At 48.7% G+C, this 19,102-nt stretch overlaps 1 protein-coding gene across 5 annotated transcripts in view; it reads right to left on the bottom strand.

The window, feature by feature from the left end:
• PLEKHG5 (pleckstrin homology and RhoGEF domain containing G5) overlaps nt 1-19,102 on the bottom strand; it is a 123,562-nt gene that overhangs the window by 50,003 nt on the left and 54,457 nt on the right. For 2 of the 5 annotated variants that reach the window (XM_051988679.1, XM_051988678.1), the window contains exon 2: nt 11,163-11,239. The exons of 1 other annotated variant lie outside the window; for it this stretch is intronic. In XM_051988679.1, coding sequence (XP_051844639.1) covers nt 11,163-11,239 — 77 coding nt within the window. Of the gene's footprint in view, nt 1-3,065; nt 3,196-11,162; nt 11,240-13,877; nt 13,972-19,102 lie in introns of those variants that run through there. 2 more of the 5 variants (XM_051988680.1, XM_051988683.1) reach the window with 2 other exon arrangements.

Below are 19,102 nucleotides of genomic sequence, written 5' to 3'. Positions count from 1 at the left end.
CAATACTTTAATAAGTGGAAGCGCTTGCATTTATGTTTTTCCTCCCGGGTTATTTATACCTTCTGAATTCAATTCCTCCTGTGCAACAAGAAAACTGTTTGGTTCTGCACACATATATTGTATCTAGGATATACTGCAACCCATTGAACATGTAAAGGACTCTTGCCATCTTGGGGGAAGGGGTGGAGGGAGGGAGGGGAAAAATCGGAACAGAAATGAGTGCAAGGGATAATGCTGTAAAAAATTACCCTGGCATGCGTTCTATCAATAAAAAATTATTTAAAAAAATAAGTGGAAGCGCTTATTATTATTGTGAAGATCAAATGAGATAATTGTAAAGTGTTTAATACAATGCTGGAGGTAGAGTAAGACTATATAAATGCTAGTTATTGTTATCATTATTAAATGAGATGACATAGGTAAAGCACTTATCCTAATGCTTGGAACACAGTACTACATAAATACTATCATTACCATTATTATGTGAGATGATTTAGGTAAAGCACTTACCTATGAAATTATATTGGTAGAGCACTTGGCACACAGTAAGCACTCCATAAATGCTAGTATTATCATTATTATGTGAGATGATATTGGTAGAGTACTTGGTACACAGAAAGTATTCCATAAATGCTAGTAGTACCATTATCACATGAGATGATATTGATAGAGTACTTGGTACACAATAAGCACTACCTAAATACTAACATTACCCTTATCATATGAGACGATATTGGTAGAGCCCTTGGTACACAGCAAGTGCTACATAAATGCCAGTATTACCATTATCATATGAGACGATAATGGTAAAACCCTTGGCACACAGCAAGCATTCCATAAATGCCAGTATTACCATTATCATATGAGATGATATTGGTAAAATCCTTGGTACACAGCAAGCGTTCCATAAATGCCAGTATTACCGTTATCATATGAGATGATATTGGTAAAATCCTTGGTACACAGCAAGCATTCCATAAATGCCAGTATTACCGTTATCAAATGAAATGATATTGGTAGAGCCCTTGGTACACAGCAAGCGCTCCATAAATGCCAGTATTACCGGTATCATATGAGATGATATTGGTAGAACACTTGGTACGCAGCAAGCGTTCCATAAATGCCAGTATTACTGTTATCATATGACATGATATTGGTAGGGCCCTTGGTACACAGCAAGCGCTCCATAAATGCCAGTATTATCATTATCATATGAGATGATATTGGTAAAATCCTTGGTACACAGCAAGCATTCCATAAATGCCAGTATTACCATTATCATATGAGATGATATTGGTAGAACACTTGGTACGCAGCAAGCGTTCCATAAATGCCAGTATTACTGTTATCATATGACATGATATTGGTAGGGCCCTTGGTACACAGCAAGCGCTCCATAAATGCCAGTATTATCGGTATCATATGAGATGATATTGGTAGAACACTTGGTACGCAGCAAGCGTTCCATAAATGCCAGTATTACTGTTATCATATGAGATGATATTGGTAGAACACTTGGTACACAGCAAGTGCTCCATAAATGCCAGTATTACTGTTATCATATGAGACAATATTGGTAGAGCCCTTGGTACACAGCAAGTGCCCCATAAATGCCCGTATTACCATGATCATCTAAGATGATATTGGTAGAGCCCTTGGTACACAGCAAGCTCCCCATAAATGCCCGTATTACCATGATCATCTGAGACGATATTGGTAGAACACTTGGTACACAGCAAGCATTCCATAAATGCCAATGTTACCATTATTATGGGAGACGATATTGGTAGAGCACTTGGCTCGTGATAAGTGATCATCCTCGGTCTCAGTTTTTAGGTGTTCTCTGATCATGGATCAGATGACTTTCAGGGTCTCCCCGGCCCTAAATCTCCAGGGTCTGTAAGCGAACTTTGCCCTGCCCTCCATCCCCCGGCCTCATCTCTATTATTTCCCTCCTTTCCTGTTTCTCCAGCAGATGTTAGGCCCCCTATAGGGAGTCACTACCTAAAGTCCCTGCTGTTTACATAGCACTTACAGGCTCACAGAGGGATTCAGGGCCCTTATCTTTATTTGACATTCAGGAATACCCCAGTGAAGTAGGGCCCGCAATAATGAAGAAACTGAGGTTACATGACATACCCAGGGCAGAGTTAGTATTTGACTTTGAATTCGAACCCAGTTCCTCCTCCCTCAAAATCTAGTCCTCCAGCCATTACCTTCCCCTGGCTAGAAAACAATGTCCAGAAATGAACTCATCGCCTTTCTCCTTCCCCTGATCCCAATATAGCCTGTCGTTCCAACTCCCCGAACCTCCCCTTCCCGCGCCCCACTTCGGCTCTGGCTATGAACCATCCTTTCCCATTATCCCGTAACCTGGGAGTTCTATCTGATTCCTCTCCCTTCCTAGGGTCCCCACCCCATGGAGTCAGTCACCACATCCTGCTGATTCTTTCTCCACAATGTCCCTTAGATCCACCCCTTCCTCTCTGTCGGAAGGGCCGCCACCCTCGTCCAGGTTCTCATCACCCCCAGAGGAGTGATCTCCCAGCTTCCAGTGGGTCCCATCTCATAAAAACCATAGAATTCGAAGAGACTTTCACAGTTACCGAAGTCTCATTTTCCTCCCCATGCTAGAATCCCCCTGACAGAACCCTCTCCTTCAGAGGAGACTGAATGCTTCTAGGAACAAGAAACCGTAGAACCCCCTTCCCCCTGCTGCCTGGGGCAATAAGGGTTAAAAGATCTGCTGGGGTCCCAGAGCCCACACGCTAAGACCTACATTCTATCCATGACACCATATTGTTCTTTTGTATTTTAAGTCAGTATCTGTCCCAGTGGAATGATGGTAAATGTTTAACTACCAGCTTCTCGCCCCCCACCCCCCCACCCCAAAGTGTGTAGAAGAAACACTTTTAAATTTAAATCTTCATTATTCACATTTTCTCCATCACCAACCCACTAATTAAGCCTCGATTTGTAAAACTTGCTGATTTCCGAGGCGTGAAAGATCACACTGAAATTTTAATCATTGGCGGCACCCCTGCCTCCCTATAACTTGTACTTACTGGTTCCGACTCTGCCTTCTTGCCTCAATTTATGGCCAGTGAGGGAGGGTATGTTGTAGGAGGAAGATAACAGGCCTTGGGAAGTCTGAGTGAGCAGCAACTGGCCCCCTTTCCCTCTCACTTGTATCCCATCTGCCTCCCTTTAATCCAATCCAGGAACAAGTCAAGACATTTCCCTGTGATGTCACTGATCCTCTGGAAAGGAACACAAACAACACGGAAAAGTCCCACCCAGGCCAGGGGTCAGTGTCCCCAGGCACCGGGAAGGGGAGACCCTTTGGGTTTAAGATATTGCTCCTTCTCTCAGCCCTTTTGATGTCTCTTAGAATTCAGAGTGCTTGTAGAATAGGGAAAATCAGAGCGGGGAGGACCTTGGAACATACAATTTAAGAGCTGGAAAGAATGTATGAGATCGCCCAGTGACCAGGAGGTAGTATCTTGTTATTTTTCAGGAGTGTCCGACTGTCTGTGATCCTATTTGGGGTTTTCTTGGCAAAAATACTGAAGTGGTTTGCTTTTGCCCTTTCAAACTCATTTTACAGATTGAGGAAACTGAGGCAAATAGAGTTAAGTGACTTGGAAGTATCTGAAGCTAGATTTGAACTCTTCCTCCTCACACACGATGGCGTCACCTAGCTGCCATTGGAGGCAGAGAACCTGGGCTCGAATCTGAAATCTACCACTTAACTACCTGCGGACAGGTAGAGTGCTGGACGTGGAGCAAGGAAGACCTGAGTTCATATCCAACTTATCAGCCGGCAAGTCACAAACCTCTGCCTGCCTCAGTTTCCCCAAACTTAAAATGAGGATAATGAGAGCATCTATCAGAGTAATTGTGAGGAAACAATCGACATGTCTGTAAAGTGCTTAGCATACTGCAGCTCTGTCTAAATGCAGACTCCCTTCTCTCCCCCCTGCCAACAGTCCCTGGCAAATCATTTCACCTGGGCTTCCTGAGGTGCGGTCTCAGTGTCTCGTATGGCTAGAAAGCTCGTCAGAATCAGGGAGACGTGAGCTCAGGGGCCATTCCTAATGTTTATGGGCTGTGTGAGCCGAACTTAGCTTCTCAGGCAAATCTCTCAGACACTACATCACGGAGAAAGTCGCAATCTGCATGGAGGAGGAACGCCCTCCCACATCCATCAGAAAATCAAGAAGGGATTGAATTAGATGATATTTAAAGTCCCTTTGAAATCTGTCATTTATTCGGGCCAGTTCCAACGGTCTTGTGCTGGAGAGAGCCCTCTACACCCAGAGAGAGGTAGCAGACCACCACGTGGTATTTTCACTTTTTGTCGTTGTTTGCTTGCCCTTTTTTTTTTCTCATTTTTTTCTACTTTTGATCTGATTTTTCTTGTGCAGCAAGATTATTGTGGGAAATATGTTTAGAAGAACCGCACGTGTTTAAGAAATATGTTGGATTATTTGCTGTCTACGGGAGAGAAGGGGGGAAGAGGGGAGAAATTGGAACACAAGGTTTTGAAAGGGTCAATGTTGAAAAATTATCCATGTGTATGTTTTGAAAATAAAAAGCTTGAATAAAAAAATTTTAAAAAGATAAATCTGTCATTTAAAGGTCCTATGAGTGGGGCAGAGAGGATGAAACCAGAGCCCAATGAGGAAAGCTAGAGGAATAGCTGCCCAAAAGGAGGATCTCGCCCAAGTAGATGGGAAGGAGACTGCTCTAGAATCCTAGAGCAAAGCCTTTTCCCTTAGAGGTTCTAGTATTAGGACCGCAAATGTTGGGAGAATTGGGGAGCTGCCCCAGTCTCAGGAGAAGGCAGAACAGGGGCAGCCAGTCGGGGTCCCATCGTTTTCCTTTCACGGTCAGCTGGAGGAAGCTTGCCGCTTCCTTCTCCCTCTTCCCCTTCCATGCAGACAAGGTGCTGTCCAGTTCTCCATCCCCACAGGGAACCGCCCTGTCTGCCTACTGCTAGAAGGGAATCTCCGCAAGGGCAAAGATGAATATTTCTGCCTTTCTAGCCTCAGAATCTAGCCCAGTGGCCAACACACAGCCGGCACTCAATTAATGCTTGTTGAATAAAACTGTTCAGAGTTGGTCCCTTCCTGACCAAGACCACTTCTTACTGATAAACTCAAAGGGACCTTAGAGATCGTTTCATTAGAACCTTTCACTTAAAAGGGAAACTGAGGCTCAAGTGACGTCATTGGTCACCAGTTTATAAGGGGGTAAAGCCTTGATTTTAAGCCAGTATTCAGGCTCCAAATCTGGCAGTTGGTGAAACAGTTAGTGCATTGGAAGCCATTGAAAGAATTCAAATTCTGCCTAAGATATGCATTAGATGTCACTTCCCCTCCTCTCCAACCTTAGTTTCCTCATCTATAAAATGGGGATAATAACATCTCAACATCTCAGAGGTGTTGTGAGGATCAAAAAGAACTTAAGTATATAAATGTTATTATTATTGTTGTTGCTGTTGTTTTGGGTGAATCGGTACATTATTCCCTCTTATTCTGTCTACAACTTTCTAATTTTACATATAAGGAAGCTCTGTTCCATGATAAGTAAGTGGCGGGTACCCAATGTCACAAACTTCAAAGGCGGGATTTGAATCCCTGACTTCCCAATAGTCAATGCATGTTCCCCTACACCACACGCCAAGCTACATTTGTGGACATGCTGCTAAGGTTATAGACACAAAGCTCTTGGTAAACAAACTCCTTCTTAAACTGCTTCCTAAAGAACGGGTCTAAAAACATCACTCCCCTCCTCCATCAACTCAGTGGCTCCCTATTACCTCCAGAATCAGATATAAAATCCTGTTTGTTTTTTAATATGGTCCCTTCTTTCCCTTCCCAGGTTTCTTACACCTCATTGCCCTTCACAAATCCTACATGTCTTTGATTTTCCTCCCCCGTGATCCTCCATCTTCCCATTCTGGGCATCTTCACTGGCCATGCTCCATCCCAGAACTCTCTCTTTCCTTGCCTCTAAGGATTCTGGGCAATTCTCTAAGACAGGGATCCCTAACCTCAGATTCACAAATAACACACAGACATTCACAGGGTCTGTGGATTAGATTTCTGAGGATCCTTGAACTTGGATGGGGGGAAAAAAAACCAAAATCTTAGCTTTCACCAATCTGATTGGAAATGAACTATTTCCTTCAATTATCTAAAAACATGATCCTGGAGCAACCAGGATCCTACACGGCACTCCTGAAATCAGAAGGACCTGAGTTCAAATCTGACCTCAGAAACTTGACACTAGCTGAATGATCCTGGGCAAGTCATTCCCAACTGCCTTCCCAAAAACAAAAACAAAAACAAAACAAAAGAGAAAAACAAGAAAAAAAAACCCATAATCCTCAGAAGGGGACCCTGACACCAAAAAGGTTAAGAACCAACAATTCAAGACTGCCAATTGCAGAGAAGGTGCAATCTGAATTGGTGGAGGGATTTTCTTCATCTGGGAGTTTACTATATTGCTGATTTTAATCTAGTAAATATCTCATTTTATCCTGACAATGATCCTACAAGATAGATATTTTTTGGTAAAAATGAAGAAACTGAGGCACAAAGAAGGAAATTCACTAGTCCCAAAGTTATTAAGTGTGTGAGATAAAGTCAAATCCAGGTGCTTCTAGCCTCCTAGTCACGCTCCTTTGTGGCAGATTTCCAGAAGGCTGGGGAGGAACAGTAATATTATCTGAAAAAGCAGAGGTCTGTGGTCTGGCCTATTGAAGCTGGGGACAATTTATGTGGCCTTTAGGAGAAAAGATGCCCCTTTTCTGGGAGCTTCCATGCTCCCCAGTGCTCCCTTCATCCCTCTGAGACCTGACCCCAAGGGTTCCTAAATGGAGACATCTCACAGCCAGAGAAAGTAACACTCGTGTGTGTGTGTGTGTGTGTGTGTGTGTGTGTGTGTGTGTGCGCGCACACTCACATCCCACTCTTGATTGATGGGTTCTCCTTACACTGGGAGCCCAAGAATCCCACATTCTGGGCTGGCCAAGGAGCCAGAGACCGGATGTCAGAGGGAGCTTGTCCAGCTGTCGGGGCAACCAGCTCAGGATGAGGAAAAGCATATGGATGTTAAGTAGGGGCCTGGAGTAGCATTCCCAGGTCTGCCACTGGACTTAAGCAAATCACTTTTTTTTTCTCTCTGGGCTTGTTTCCTCTCCTGTAATATGAGAACGTTGGACTACATGGTTTCCCTCCCTGGCCTTAGAATACTCACAGTTAGTGTTCTAAGAGTCCTTTGTAGCTCTGAAATTTTTTGTATTCAGGTCCCTCCCAGCTCTGACATTCTGCGTTTTAAATGACTCTCTTAGCTCTCATATTTTGTGTATTCTAAGGGCCCCCCCAGCTTTGATATTCCATGTTCTAAGGGCCCTCCCAGCTCTGACCTCCTGGGTTCTAAGGGCCTTCCCGGCTCTGACCTCCCGGGCTCTAAGGGCCCTCCCAGCTCTGACATCCTGGGTTCTAAGGGCCCCCCCAGCTCTGACATCCTGGGTTCTAAGGGCCCCCCCAGCTCTGACATCCTGGGTTCTAAGGGCCCTCCCAGCTCTGACATCCTGGGTTCTAAGGGCCCTCCCAGCTCTGACATCCTGAGCTCTAAGGGCCCTCCCAGCTCTGACATCCTGGGTTCTAAGGGCCTTCCCGGCTCTGACCTCCCGGGCTCTAAGGGCCCTCCCAGCTCTGACATCCTGGGTTCTAAGGGCCCTCCCAGCTCTGACATCCTGGGTTCTAAGGGCCCCCCCAGCTCTGACATCCTGGGTTCTAAGGGCCCCCCCAGCTCTGACCTCCTGGGTTCTAAGGGCCCTCCCAGCTCTGACATCCTGAGCTCTAAGGGCCCTCTCAGCTCTGACATCCTGGGTTCTAAGGGCCCTCCCAGCTCTGACATCCTGAGCTCTAAGGGCCCTCCCAGCTCTGACATCCTGGGTTCTAAGGGCCTTCCCAGCTCTGACCTCCCGGGTTCTAAGGGCCCTCCCAGCTCTGACATCCTGGGTTCTAAGGGCCCTCCCAGCTCTCATATTTGGTGTAGCCTAATGGCCCTCCCAACTTTGATATTCTGTGATCTAAGGGCCCTCTCAGCTCTGACATTCTACATTATGAGATCCCTTCTCAGTCTGTCATTCCACACTCCAAGCTCTCTTTCATCTCCCTTTCCCTGATTTTCAATTACTCCATGTTCATCAGGTGGGACAAATTAAGGCAGACTTGCCAAAGTAAAAAATGTCTTTTGGGCACAGAAGGCCAGAGCCTGTCATTCTTGAACTCCCAAATCTACGTTACAGAAGGAAGGAGGGATGGCAGAGAGAGCCCAAAGACCACCATCTCCTGGCGAGGAATCCCCCTGAGATTCTCCTGTCTGGGGAGGCTGGCCAAGGGCCTGGAGAGAAGCTCCAAACCCTAGGGATGGAGAAAGCACCATCCTTCAACACATCAAAGCTGAGAGCATTCTTAGAGCTTCTCCTCGCTCCCAACAGGAAAGAGCAAAAAAGACCCTTCTTTCACTCCTCACGAGTCGCTACTGACACAAAAAGCTGGGACTTGGTGCTTCACCTTGGACAGCAAACCCAGGCCATGGGACCACCCCGGAGGCCTTTCCCGACCGGTAGGGCCCGCTCTGGTTCTGCTGCCTCAGGCACTGAAAAACCGGGGTCCTTTCCATGCTGAGAAGGGGCCTTGGAGGAGGCTTTGGTAGGAAAATCAGAAACAGAAGAGATTGTTTTCTTCACCTGAAGGAACCACAAGCATTTACTAAGGGCTTGCTATGTTTGAGCTGACGCTTAGATTTGTGTCATTGGACACACTCGAACACAGGTCCCTTGATTGCTACCCCAAACTGGGGTCCTCCGGGGCCTCTGCCTCCCCAGAACTTGCCAGTCACATGCCTATAATTCCTGGAAATATCAGAGACTCTAGCCATTGCGGTTCCCCTCCCCCAGGAGAGCACAATCGTGTAAAAAATAAAAGTTAGGTTAGTCAGTGAGACCTTGGCTACTAAGGGACCCCGTGGATAGAGTATCAGGCCCGGAGGGAGGAAACACTGAATTCAAATCCAGACCTTACTAGCTGTGTTTGCCTCAGTTTCCTCATCTGTAAAAATGGGGATGATAATAGCCCCTTCCTCTTGGGGTTGTTCTGAGAATCAAAGGAGGTATTTGTAAAGTACTTAGTACAATGCCTAATGTGTAGTACTTGCTATTTGCTAGGCATTGTACTAAGTACTTTATAAATAGTAAGTACTGTGTAAATGTTAGCTATTATATAGAATTATCGTATTATATAATAGGAGATAATATAATATATAACATCCACTATTATATAATTCTACACTTCATATATTATATTAAAATGTATTATATATGTATATTAATATATAATCTGTACACATACACATATATGTAATATATACATGTAAGTACTTTATAAATAGTACTGTGTAAATGTTAGCTATTATATAATAGTAAATAGTATAACATATAACATCCACTATTATATAATTATATGTTATATATTAAAATTATATATAATATTTATGTATGTTCATGTATAATATATACACATGCATATATAATATGTACATGTATAGAATAATGTATAATGTAGACATGTGTGTTTGTGACACTTTATGGTTTTCCTGATACTTTCATATATTTCTAAAATATACATCCAATAAAACCATGTCCCCCATTATATTATATAGTAGTAGAGATTATAATATTTAACATCTATTATATAATTATATATTATATAATAACATATTATAATGATACATGTAGGCATGTGATTGTGACACATTAAGGTTTTCCTAACACTTTCCTATATTTTAAAAATATACATCGATCACGCCATGTCCCCCCACCTACTCAATAAACTTCAGTGGCTCCCCATTTCCTGTAGAAGCAAGTACTAAATATTCTGGTATGCTGAGCCCCTCCTCCCTTTATAATTATCTTAAGCCTGACTCCCCAAGATTTATTCTTTGATGCAATGCGACCCTGGCTGCGCCATGACCAAAACACTCCTCTGTCAACTCCGACCACTTCCCCCTGGCTTGCCCAGGCCAGAAAGACTCTTCCCCTCCCTGCTCTGAAGACTGACCTTCCCGGCTCTCTTTAAGAGCCAACTGCGACCCCACCTCGGACAGAAAGCCCTCCCCCATCTTTCCTAATTCAAGTGCATTCCTTCCCTTAATTATTTCCTATTTATACATATTATCTCCTCCATTAGATAGTAAGCTCCCTGAGGGCAGGAACTGCTGGGGCCTTTTTGTATCCCTAGCACTTAGCCCAGTGTCCGGCTTAACAAATGTTTTGAATAGATTTGAATTGACTGATCTATTCTCTTAGGGCTTCACCAAGCCGGCAAGCAGGAATATAAATGTTTCTATTTTTCATCCAAGGGAACTCAAGCTCAGAAAGCCTCCGTGACCCAAGATCCCCCAGATGGTGTCAATGGCAGGCTCTGAGTTCAGGGCTTCTCGAGCACAAGGGTACGTGCTTCCATCAGAACAATAAATGGCTCAGAACCAGCCTTGGTCTGAGCTTCAGAGGCCGGAAAGGTGGGTGTCCCCACTTAGTCAGGACTGCCCCCCCCCAGCCTCCTTTGGCAGAGTCTTTGCAGAGCCAGAATTCCCTGGGCCTCCCAGAACTTGTCCATCATAGAAAAGGGCCAAAATTGTCACGCTCCCACGTAACACCCGTTACCCACCTGGGTGGATGAATGAATGAGTTCCTTAAGGGAAGGGCACATTTCATGTGGAAGTCCCTGCGTGTCAAAGGGGGATGTTTGGCAGGACTGGCAGTGGAATTACTGTTAGCCAGGGAGCCAAGGTCAGCCAGGGCTCGGGAGTCAGGGTCCTAAGGGCTCCCACTCAAGCCAGAGGTTCTTCTGGCGTCTGACCCCAAGACTTCTCGCCCGGTGCAGAAAAGCTGCCCTTGAGCAGGGGCGGCTGGGCCGGGCCCAGGGGAAGACTTCGTTGCACCGCCCTTTGAGGCTTTCTCCCAGGTTGGGCCAACTCGGTGCATTCACTCTGTGGCCTGAGCCGAAGTCCCAGCCCTCCCCGGCCCCTGGCCCCGTGACCCAGGCTGGAGCCGCCCCGGGCCCCAGGCGAACGCCAGTTACCTTGGATGCCCTCTTCTTGTCAATACAATCTGGATTCTGGCACCGAAGTCCTTTCTCCTCCGTTAGACCGCGGTCATCTGCAAAGCAGAGGGCCAGAGGGGGTGAGCCTCCCTCCTTGCCCAGCCTCCCCCCTCCCCCTTTGCCCAGCCTCCCAGCTCCCTCCCCCCCATCTTCTCCCCTCCCCAGGAGAAGGCCCCGCAGAGAAGGGAAGGTGGGGCTGGCCTCCTCTGTCCATCCCTTCAAAGAGGGTCAGTGTCACTTTCTGTTTTCAATGCCAACTTATCTGTTTTCAATGCTTCTTCCCCCACCCCCATAATTCCCCAGGGAAATTATCTAGATTCCACTGCCCAGGAGAAGCTCTCTTTGGAAATAAAAGAGCCTCCTCTTGTCCCCACTCCCAGTAGTCAGGGAAGGAGAACAGCTCTCTCCTGGGCCCCCATTCTCCTGCAAAAGGGGGGGGGGTCCTCCCTTACTTAGCGCTTGAAGAAAGGCTTCTCAACAAGTCTTCACACCCCCTCCCCCTATCTCCAGCTCCTTCTTTCCCTTTCAGGAGACTGGGAGGAGCTTAATGGATAAGTGAGGGGGTGGAAGAATAGAACACAAATCTAGTCATTCCCATTTGAATCTCCCTCTCAAGTACTTGCTGTGGCTCCCTATTGCTTCTCCAACAAAGTTCACACTTTTGAGGCATCTGAGGCTCTCTACCACTCGATCTCGCTAAGGTAATTTTCTGTCTAGCCCCAGAATACACCTCTCCCTTCCTTGCCTTTTGTTCGATATTTCCTATACCTGGAATGCCCTCCCAGCCTGATCCTGATTTTCCTTTTATTTTCCCATATATCCTTTGTTAGGGCCCCTCTTACAGGGTCAGAGCCCTACATTGCCCAGCTCTCTCCAGATTAACACGCAGGACCTGGTTCTCCCAGCCCACGCTGGGCCATCAGTCACTCGGATCTATATCCTGCCCCAGGGCCCAACTGGCTCGGGAGAAGACAGTGAGATTAGTGACTTTGCACAGCCCCACCTCACTTCCACACCTCCCTCTGGGTCCTGCCCCATAAAGGAGCCACAACAGCCCAGCTCCTCCCCCTCGGGCCATCCTCGAACCCTTACTTTTGTATACGCCTTTCAGAGAGCATTTGCTATTGAGAGTAGCACTTTTCCTCTTCTCCGAGGCAGTAAGTTTACAGGACAGGACCTTAGGCTTTTCTAAGAGACGGCTCTAGAACCTGGAACAGGGCTTATCACCCAGCACACAGCTTAATCCCGGAGAGTGCCAGTTCTGGGGGGAGGTTTACCGTACGGTCTCCACCCATAAGCATATAAGCCACGGGTCCAACTGAAATTCAAAGTCTTAGGCCCACCCCCACTCGCAAAGGGGAATTAGACTGATCTGAAGCTGGATGGAGGGGAACAAATCCTTAACCCACAGCCCTTCCTGTCCCTGCCTTTGTTTCTTTGGGAAAGTGTGAGGGTGGACGAGGAAATGGGGCTGGGCATATTAAGGGATGGCAATGGTAAGTGTCTGAATTACTCCCCAGCTCCAAACCTGGCCCTGGGCTGTCCCCAGATCCCCAGGCCACTGGGCATCAGAGTTCACGAAGGTCCAGACACTAGAAAGCCAGCCCAGCCCCACAGAAGGGGTGGGGAGGAGGTGTCTTCCAAGGATGGACCTGAAGGCTATCCCTACCCAGGAGGCTTGGGTTGTGAAGAGATCAGTCGAGATGACCCCTCACTCCTTTCCTAGGCTTCAACTCCTGCAGCCCCCAGCAGGCCTAAGTGCCAGGGTTAGGCCAGAAAGGATATACCAGTATTCACTCTGAACCTAGGGCAACCTTAGATGCCCGTCCAGCTGCTCCCAGCTTGCCCCAACCTGCCGGTCTCCCCAACTCCCCCAGAGCTGGTTGGCTCCCAGCAAAGCTCCAGAACAGAGCCTTGACCTCCCCCCCTCATCCCCAGAATCCTCTAATCTAGGACTCTTTCCCCAAGAAAAAGCCATATCAAAGAATCCAGTCTCAAGAGACCCTCTTCCTGTAGACTGGGATCCCCAGGCCTGAAATCCCAAGCCTCCTCATTTCTTCAGGATACCTCACTCTGGAAACCCCCAGGCTCTCTGCAAATTCAGATTCCATGGTCCGGGTCCTTTTGCCCCTCCCCCCAATGGGGGGGGGTGCTATCTCTAGTCTGGAGCACTTCCTCCGGTTCTGCTGCCTCCCCCCCCCCAAGTTCCCGGAGCTCCACGGCCAGTCTACCCCACAAGGGAATGCTACAGCCCTACGGTCACCCCGACTCCTCCCCCCGGCCAGAGCCCCCTCGACCGCGCACCCCATCTCGTACCCAGAGCCCCCCAGACCAGGATCCACAGCCAGTTCTTGGAGTCCCCTAGCACCCCTGACCCAGGCCTCCCCCAGCTTAGTTCAGGATCCCACGGTCCTGCCTCCGCTCCCAAAGCCGCCCCCCCACCCCCAGTCCCGGAGTCCGCCATCCTGGAGCCCCCGCCTCTGCGCACTGAGAGCGGGGGTCCCCGGCCCGGCCCGCCATTCTGGGCCAGCACGGCGGCTGCGGCAACCCAAGAGCAGGGCCGGCCGGAGACGCGGGCTCGGAGCCCCGCGCTGATCCCGGGGTCCCTGGCTCAGCGGCTGCAGCAGCCCGCCGGCCGCCAGCCCTTCCCTCTCCTCCCCTCCGCGGCTCCCGGCCGGGGATGCCCGCACTCACCCATGGAGGAGTCCCCGGGGGGCAGGGACTGCTCTCCCGGAGCCCGCAGCTCCGCCGGCCCGGCCTGGTCCCGGGGGAGGCGAGGGGAGGGGAGGGAGGAGGGACGAGGGGAGGGGAGGAGGAGAGCGAGGAGCCGACCCAGCCGAGGCGGATACAACAGCGCCGCGGGGCTCGGGCTGCACGGGCGAGACACTCAAGCAGCGGGAACCCTGAGCCCCCGGCCCCCAGCCCCCAAGCCAGAACTCTGAGCCCCCAGCCCCGAGCCCCCCAACCCTAAACTCTGAGCTTCCAGGCCTGAGCCCCGAGACCCCAAAGCATAAACTCTGAGCCTCAAGCCCTGAGCTCCCCAACCCTAAATTCTGAGCTCCTAGCCCCAAGACCCAAACCCCCTAACCCTAAACTCTGAGCCCCCAGCCTGTGCCCCGAGCCCCCCAACCCTAAACTCTGAGCCTTCAACCCTGAGCCCCCCAATCCTAAACTCTAAGCCCTAAGCTCTGAGCCCCCAGCCCTGAGCCCCCAGTCTCGAGCTCTGAGCTGAGCCCAAGCTGCTGGAGATCAGCCTAGGGTCTGGGGAGACAGAGACAGAGGCAGAGACAGAGACATAGTAAGAAATAGAGAGGCAGAGGCAGAGACAGAGCAAAGGGAGAGACAGCACAGAGACAGAGGCAGAGATAGAGCTGGGTAAAAAGAAGCAGAGACAGGTAGAAATCGGATCCCAGAGGGGCAAGGGGGTAGGGGGGCATCCCAGCCCCAGGGGGTGTCAGAGACTTCGGATGGAGCCAGCCAAGCCTGGGAAGGAAGAGGGGCCGGGCCTGGGCGGGACCGAAACATCTCCGAATTGCCCCTAGGTGGGTAACTTAGAGGGGTGGGGCAGTGTCCGGTGATGGGGGGAGGCGGGGAGAGGAGTTTTGGCCTAGCCTGCGGGAGTGGAAAGGCCTTGGGCTCCTCAGCTGGTCAGCAGGGCCCGGCCCAGCCCAGAGGGAAGGAAACTGGAGCTTCTCTGAGCTCCCCCTTCCTCCTCCTATTATATGGAGGCTCCCGAAGTCAGCAGCTTTGGAATCCATCTGTGGGGGGTCCGGGTCTCTGGGTACCGCTATTAATTCCAACATTAGCTGCCCCAGGGGTGAGGGACACCAACCTGGGATCAGTTCCCCAGCCTCTATCTCTATGGGATCATCACCAAATCATTTAGCCAATAAGGCCTTTCTCCCAGTAGTCGTCCCCTTTGTCTGAGGACCAATCAAGAAGCATTAATGAAACGTCTACTAGACCTTAAAGAGCTATAAAATACAAGCAGTCTGATATTTGGGAGGAGGGCGGTGGAAAGGGAGCGTGGCCCTGAGGGCTGATGGGTAATGAAGCTAAAGAATTGGAGAGGGGGATGTGGGGGGGGGGGTTCCATCTGGGCACAGAGCTTGGCCTCTAGATTGGCCTCTGCCACGGGAGGCTTTTCTCTGGACCCCTCTTGTCTTAGAAAGCTTCCCAGAAGGAGGAAGGGGTTAAGTGAGCGGCCCACAGTCACTCAGTGTGGATTGGACTTATATTTCCCTCTCTAGGTAGATGGGCCCTTGTTGTTGTTCAGTTCTATCTGACTCAGAACTTTGTCCATGGCGTGTTCTTGGAAAAGATAATAGAGAGTGGTTGGCTGTACCCTTCCCCATTTTACAGAGGAGCTAAGGCAGACAGGGTGAGTTACCAGGGTGAGATGCCAGGGTCACACAGCTGGTAAGTGTCTGAGGCTGGATTTGAAGGCAGATATTGTTGACTCCAAACCTGGTGCTCTATCCATTGGACCACCTAGCTGCCCCTTCTATGCCCTAGGGGAATGTAAAATACTGGAGGAGAGCAGGGTTTCATTTCTGGTTTTGTACTTTTGTCACCCAGCACCTAGACTGGCACCCAGGAGGAGCTCCAGAGATGCTCCTCGAAGTGAACTGATTCCGATGGAATTGAATTGGATTGAGAATTCCCAGGTACAATTGCTGGCCAAGGAAGCCCAATGACCCAGACAGGAATTTCCTGAAGGTTGCAGACAGGAAGCATTTCTGGCCATCTGGACCCCAGTGGAGAACAAATCCATTCCATGGGATCAACATTCAGGTAACATGGAGGAATGCAAGGAGGTCTGAGTTCAAATCCTGCCTCCCACATCTGCTAGCTGAAAGATCTTAGATAAGTCACCAAACCTCAGTATTTATTTACAAAATGGAAACATTGTACTTTCTTCTTCACAAGAGGTTTGCACTCCACGTAGTGATATGAAAATGGGAGTTCTTTTTTATGTTTGTTTGTTTTTTCTTCCCCCTTTTTATTTAGTATTTTATTTTTCTTCAGTTCCATGCAAAAATTATTTTTAACATTTGTTTTTAAGACTTTGAGTTCCAATTTCTCTCTCTTTCTTTCTCCCTACTTCCTCCCGTTAAGAAAGCAAGCAATGTTATATATGTGTAGTCAGACAAAACATTTCGACTTCTAGTCATGCTGTAAAAGAAAACAGACCCTGCCCCCCCCCAAAAAAAAGAAAGAAAAAATCTCAAGAAAAAAAAAATTATTATTATTTCGTACAAATAAATCCTTTTACTTTTTGTTTTTTATCTCTTTTGCTTTGGGTATAATTCTAAATTGTTCTGCAGAATGATTGGATCAAACACCATCAGTTCTTTCTCTGGAGATAGATAGCATTTTTCATAAGTCCTTCAGAGCTGTCTTGAATCATTGTATTGTTGACTGATCATCTTATAATATTGTTGTTACTATGTATACATTGTGTTAGTTCACGTAAGTCTTTCCAGGTTTTTCTGAGAGCACCCTGCTCAAAATTTCTTATCATAATCACAATTTGTTCAGCCACTCCCCAATTTGTGGGCTTCTCCTCAATTTTCAATTCTTTGCCCCCAGAAAAGAGCTGCTACAATTATTTTCGTACAAATAAGTCCTTTTACTTTTTGTTTTTTATCTCTTTTGCTTTGGGTATAATTCCAAATTGCTCCACAGAATGATTGAATCAGTTCACAACTCTACCAACAATACATTAAGATCTTGGAAAATGGGAGTTCTTCTGATGAACGGCCTCTAAACTATGAGTATAAACTAAGACATTGTGCTAGGAACTGGGGGATGTGAAGATGAACCGATGTCTTAGTCCTTGTCTCTCAGAGCTTTAACAGGAACAGAGCTGACATCCAAAGCCCCTCAGGCCATTCTTAGAACAGAACTCAGTCCTATGTCTCCAGTGTCACTGACTGATGCTCCTCAACTCATTCTCTCTTTTTTTCTTTTCAAATGAAATCAGACTACACTGAACAGTCTGGGGCAGCCACGCAGGGGAAAGACCACCTTGCCCCAGAGTTTACCGAGCTGGGGAGCTGATTAAATGTGCACAGTATGTTCTTAGCCCCAGCTAACCAGATCCCACACCCAACAGGTCTCACCAACCCCTGGGCCTGGACTCCCACCAAGGGCTCAGGCTCAGCTCCTGAGCCTAATCTTTCTTTTCCTAGGCGGAGCCCACAAGCCCCCGGAGTCCTAGCCTCCAGATGGTCCCCTGCGACATTGATCCTGGGGGTCTCAAGCTCTGTCTGGGACCCTCCATCCTTTGCTAGGCCCTTACCAGCACAGGGGAAGGGGTATCTGCCCCTTTAAGAACTGTAACTTGGGAACTGTACAAACATGTAAGAATAGGAGGCACCATTTCGGGAAATTTATGCAAATGTGCTGTTGGCTTTGTATGGATGTTCATTCCAGAACTGGGCCCAGTGGGAACTCAATTAAGCCACGGGCAGGGAGCAGGGGGCTACGGGGTGGGATCCCTGGGACAAGAGGAGCTGGGGGGAGGGGAAGGGCACCAGGTGCTGACTGCCCGGGTTGGAGAGAAGGGGGAGCCAGATTCACCCAGCGGTGCCCCTCCACCTGAGGGGGGAGGGCCTGAAAGAGGAGCTAACGATGCTATCGTGTTTGCTCCCAGCCTATTGGTTGCGGGGAAGAGGGAATGGGAGAGGGAGGCCCCCAGGGGAGTAACTCTTGCTGGGTGAGGAGGCATCTGACTCAGGGGCCTGCCTGGCAGTTGGCAGCCCCGAGCCCAGCAAGGAGACAAGCCCCACCCTGCCAGCCACCCCACCCTTACCCTGCTGGGGACTGATAGACTCCTGTAAAGAAAGCCAGGATTTCAGCTCTCCAACCCAGACCACGACCCGTGATTTCATTGATGTAAAGAACTCCTTTTGCCAGGACAGATTGGCATCTGCTGGGCAATTCATAACCTCCTCAAGCTGTCTGGGGCATTAAAAGTGACCTGCCCAGACGTCTGAGGAGGGCCTCGAATCCAGGTCTTCCCCATCCCGGCGGGGGCTCCTCTATATTCTATCTGGGACAATATAGGGTGGAAATCAGGAGCACCGACAGGCTGGGGGGACCTAAGGACAGGGAGACGGCTTTTCTCGGGTTACCTGGTCTAACCTCAGCGCCTGCACAGCCACTGGTAAGAGGCCTAAGATTAAATGGGTAGCAGGCAGCCTTGGGCGAACGATTCTGCCTTCCCAGTTCTCTCATCTGCAGACCGAAGGATTTGGAACAGAAGGCTTTTCAGACTCTCCAGCTCTCTGACTGTGATCCTCTGCTCCCAGTGGGTCCCACACTCCACACTCCCATACACCATTCCCAGCTCCAGAAGCAGCCCTCTGACTCAGAGGCCCCCGCCGGACACACTAGCCGACTGTCGACCCCGAGCTTCTTGGGGCTGAAAGGATGAGTCTGGGAAGGAAGAATTTCTGGGGAAGAAGGTGCAAGAAGTGGGCTGGGGGATCGTGAGAAATTTCCCCAGTAGATGTTACAGCACTGGCTCAGAGTGGAGGCAAGATGGGAAACAAAGGCTTTATTTGTCCTTGCCCGAGGAGAGTAAGCAGAGAACTCTCATACTTTGCCCAGTCTCTCCTGGGGAAGGTTTCTCCATGTTCCTGAGAGGTGGCATTTCGGCTGTGGGTAAACCCCGAGGCCAGGAAATAAGCTCCGTAAAAACACACAGAACATAACACTCTGTATTCAGTAGGTAGTTAATAATTGCTTATCATTTAGGTTTGTCTTTCACAATGGCAGCTCTAGGATAACCAGATGGTGATCTCAGAGGCCCCAGAACCCATCTGATCTGCTCACACCTCTCCAAGAAAAAGCAAGAAAACTTAAGAGTCAAAAAGCCTGAATTTGTCACCTTCCTTTGCCACTTAACTAGC

Source organism: Antechinus flavipes, chromosome 3, assembly GCF_016432865.1.
Source record: "Antechinus flavipes isolate AdamAnt ecotype Samford, QLD, Australia chromosome 3, AdamAnt_v2, whole genome shotgun sequence".
NCBI lineage: Eukaryota > Metazoa > Chordata > Mammalia > Dasyuromorphia > Dasyuridae > Antechinus > Antechinus flavipes.
Note: the sequence above shows the minus strand (reverse complement) of the source record. Positions and strands in the feature narration are given on the sequence as shown.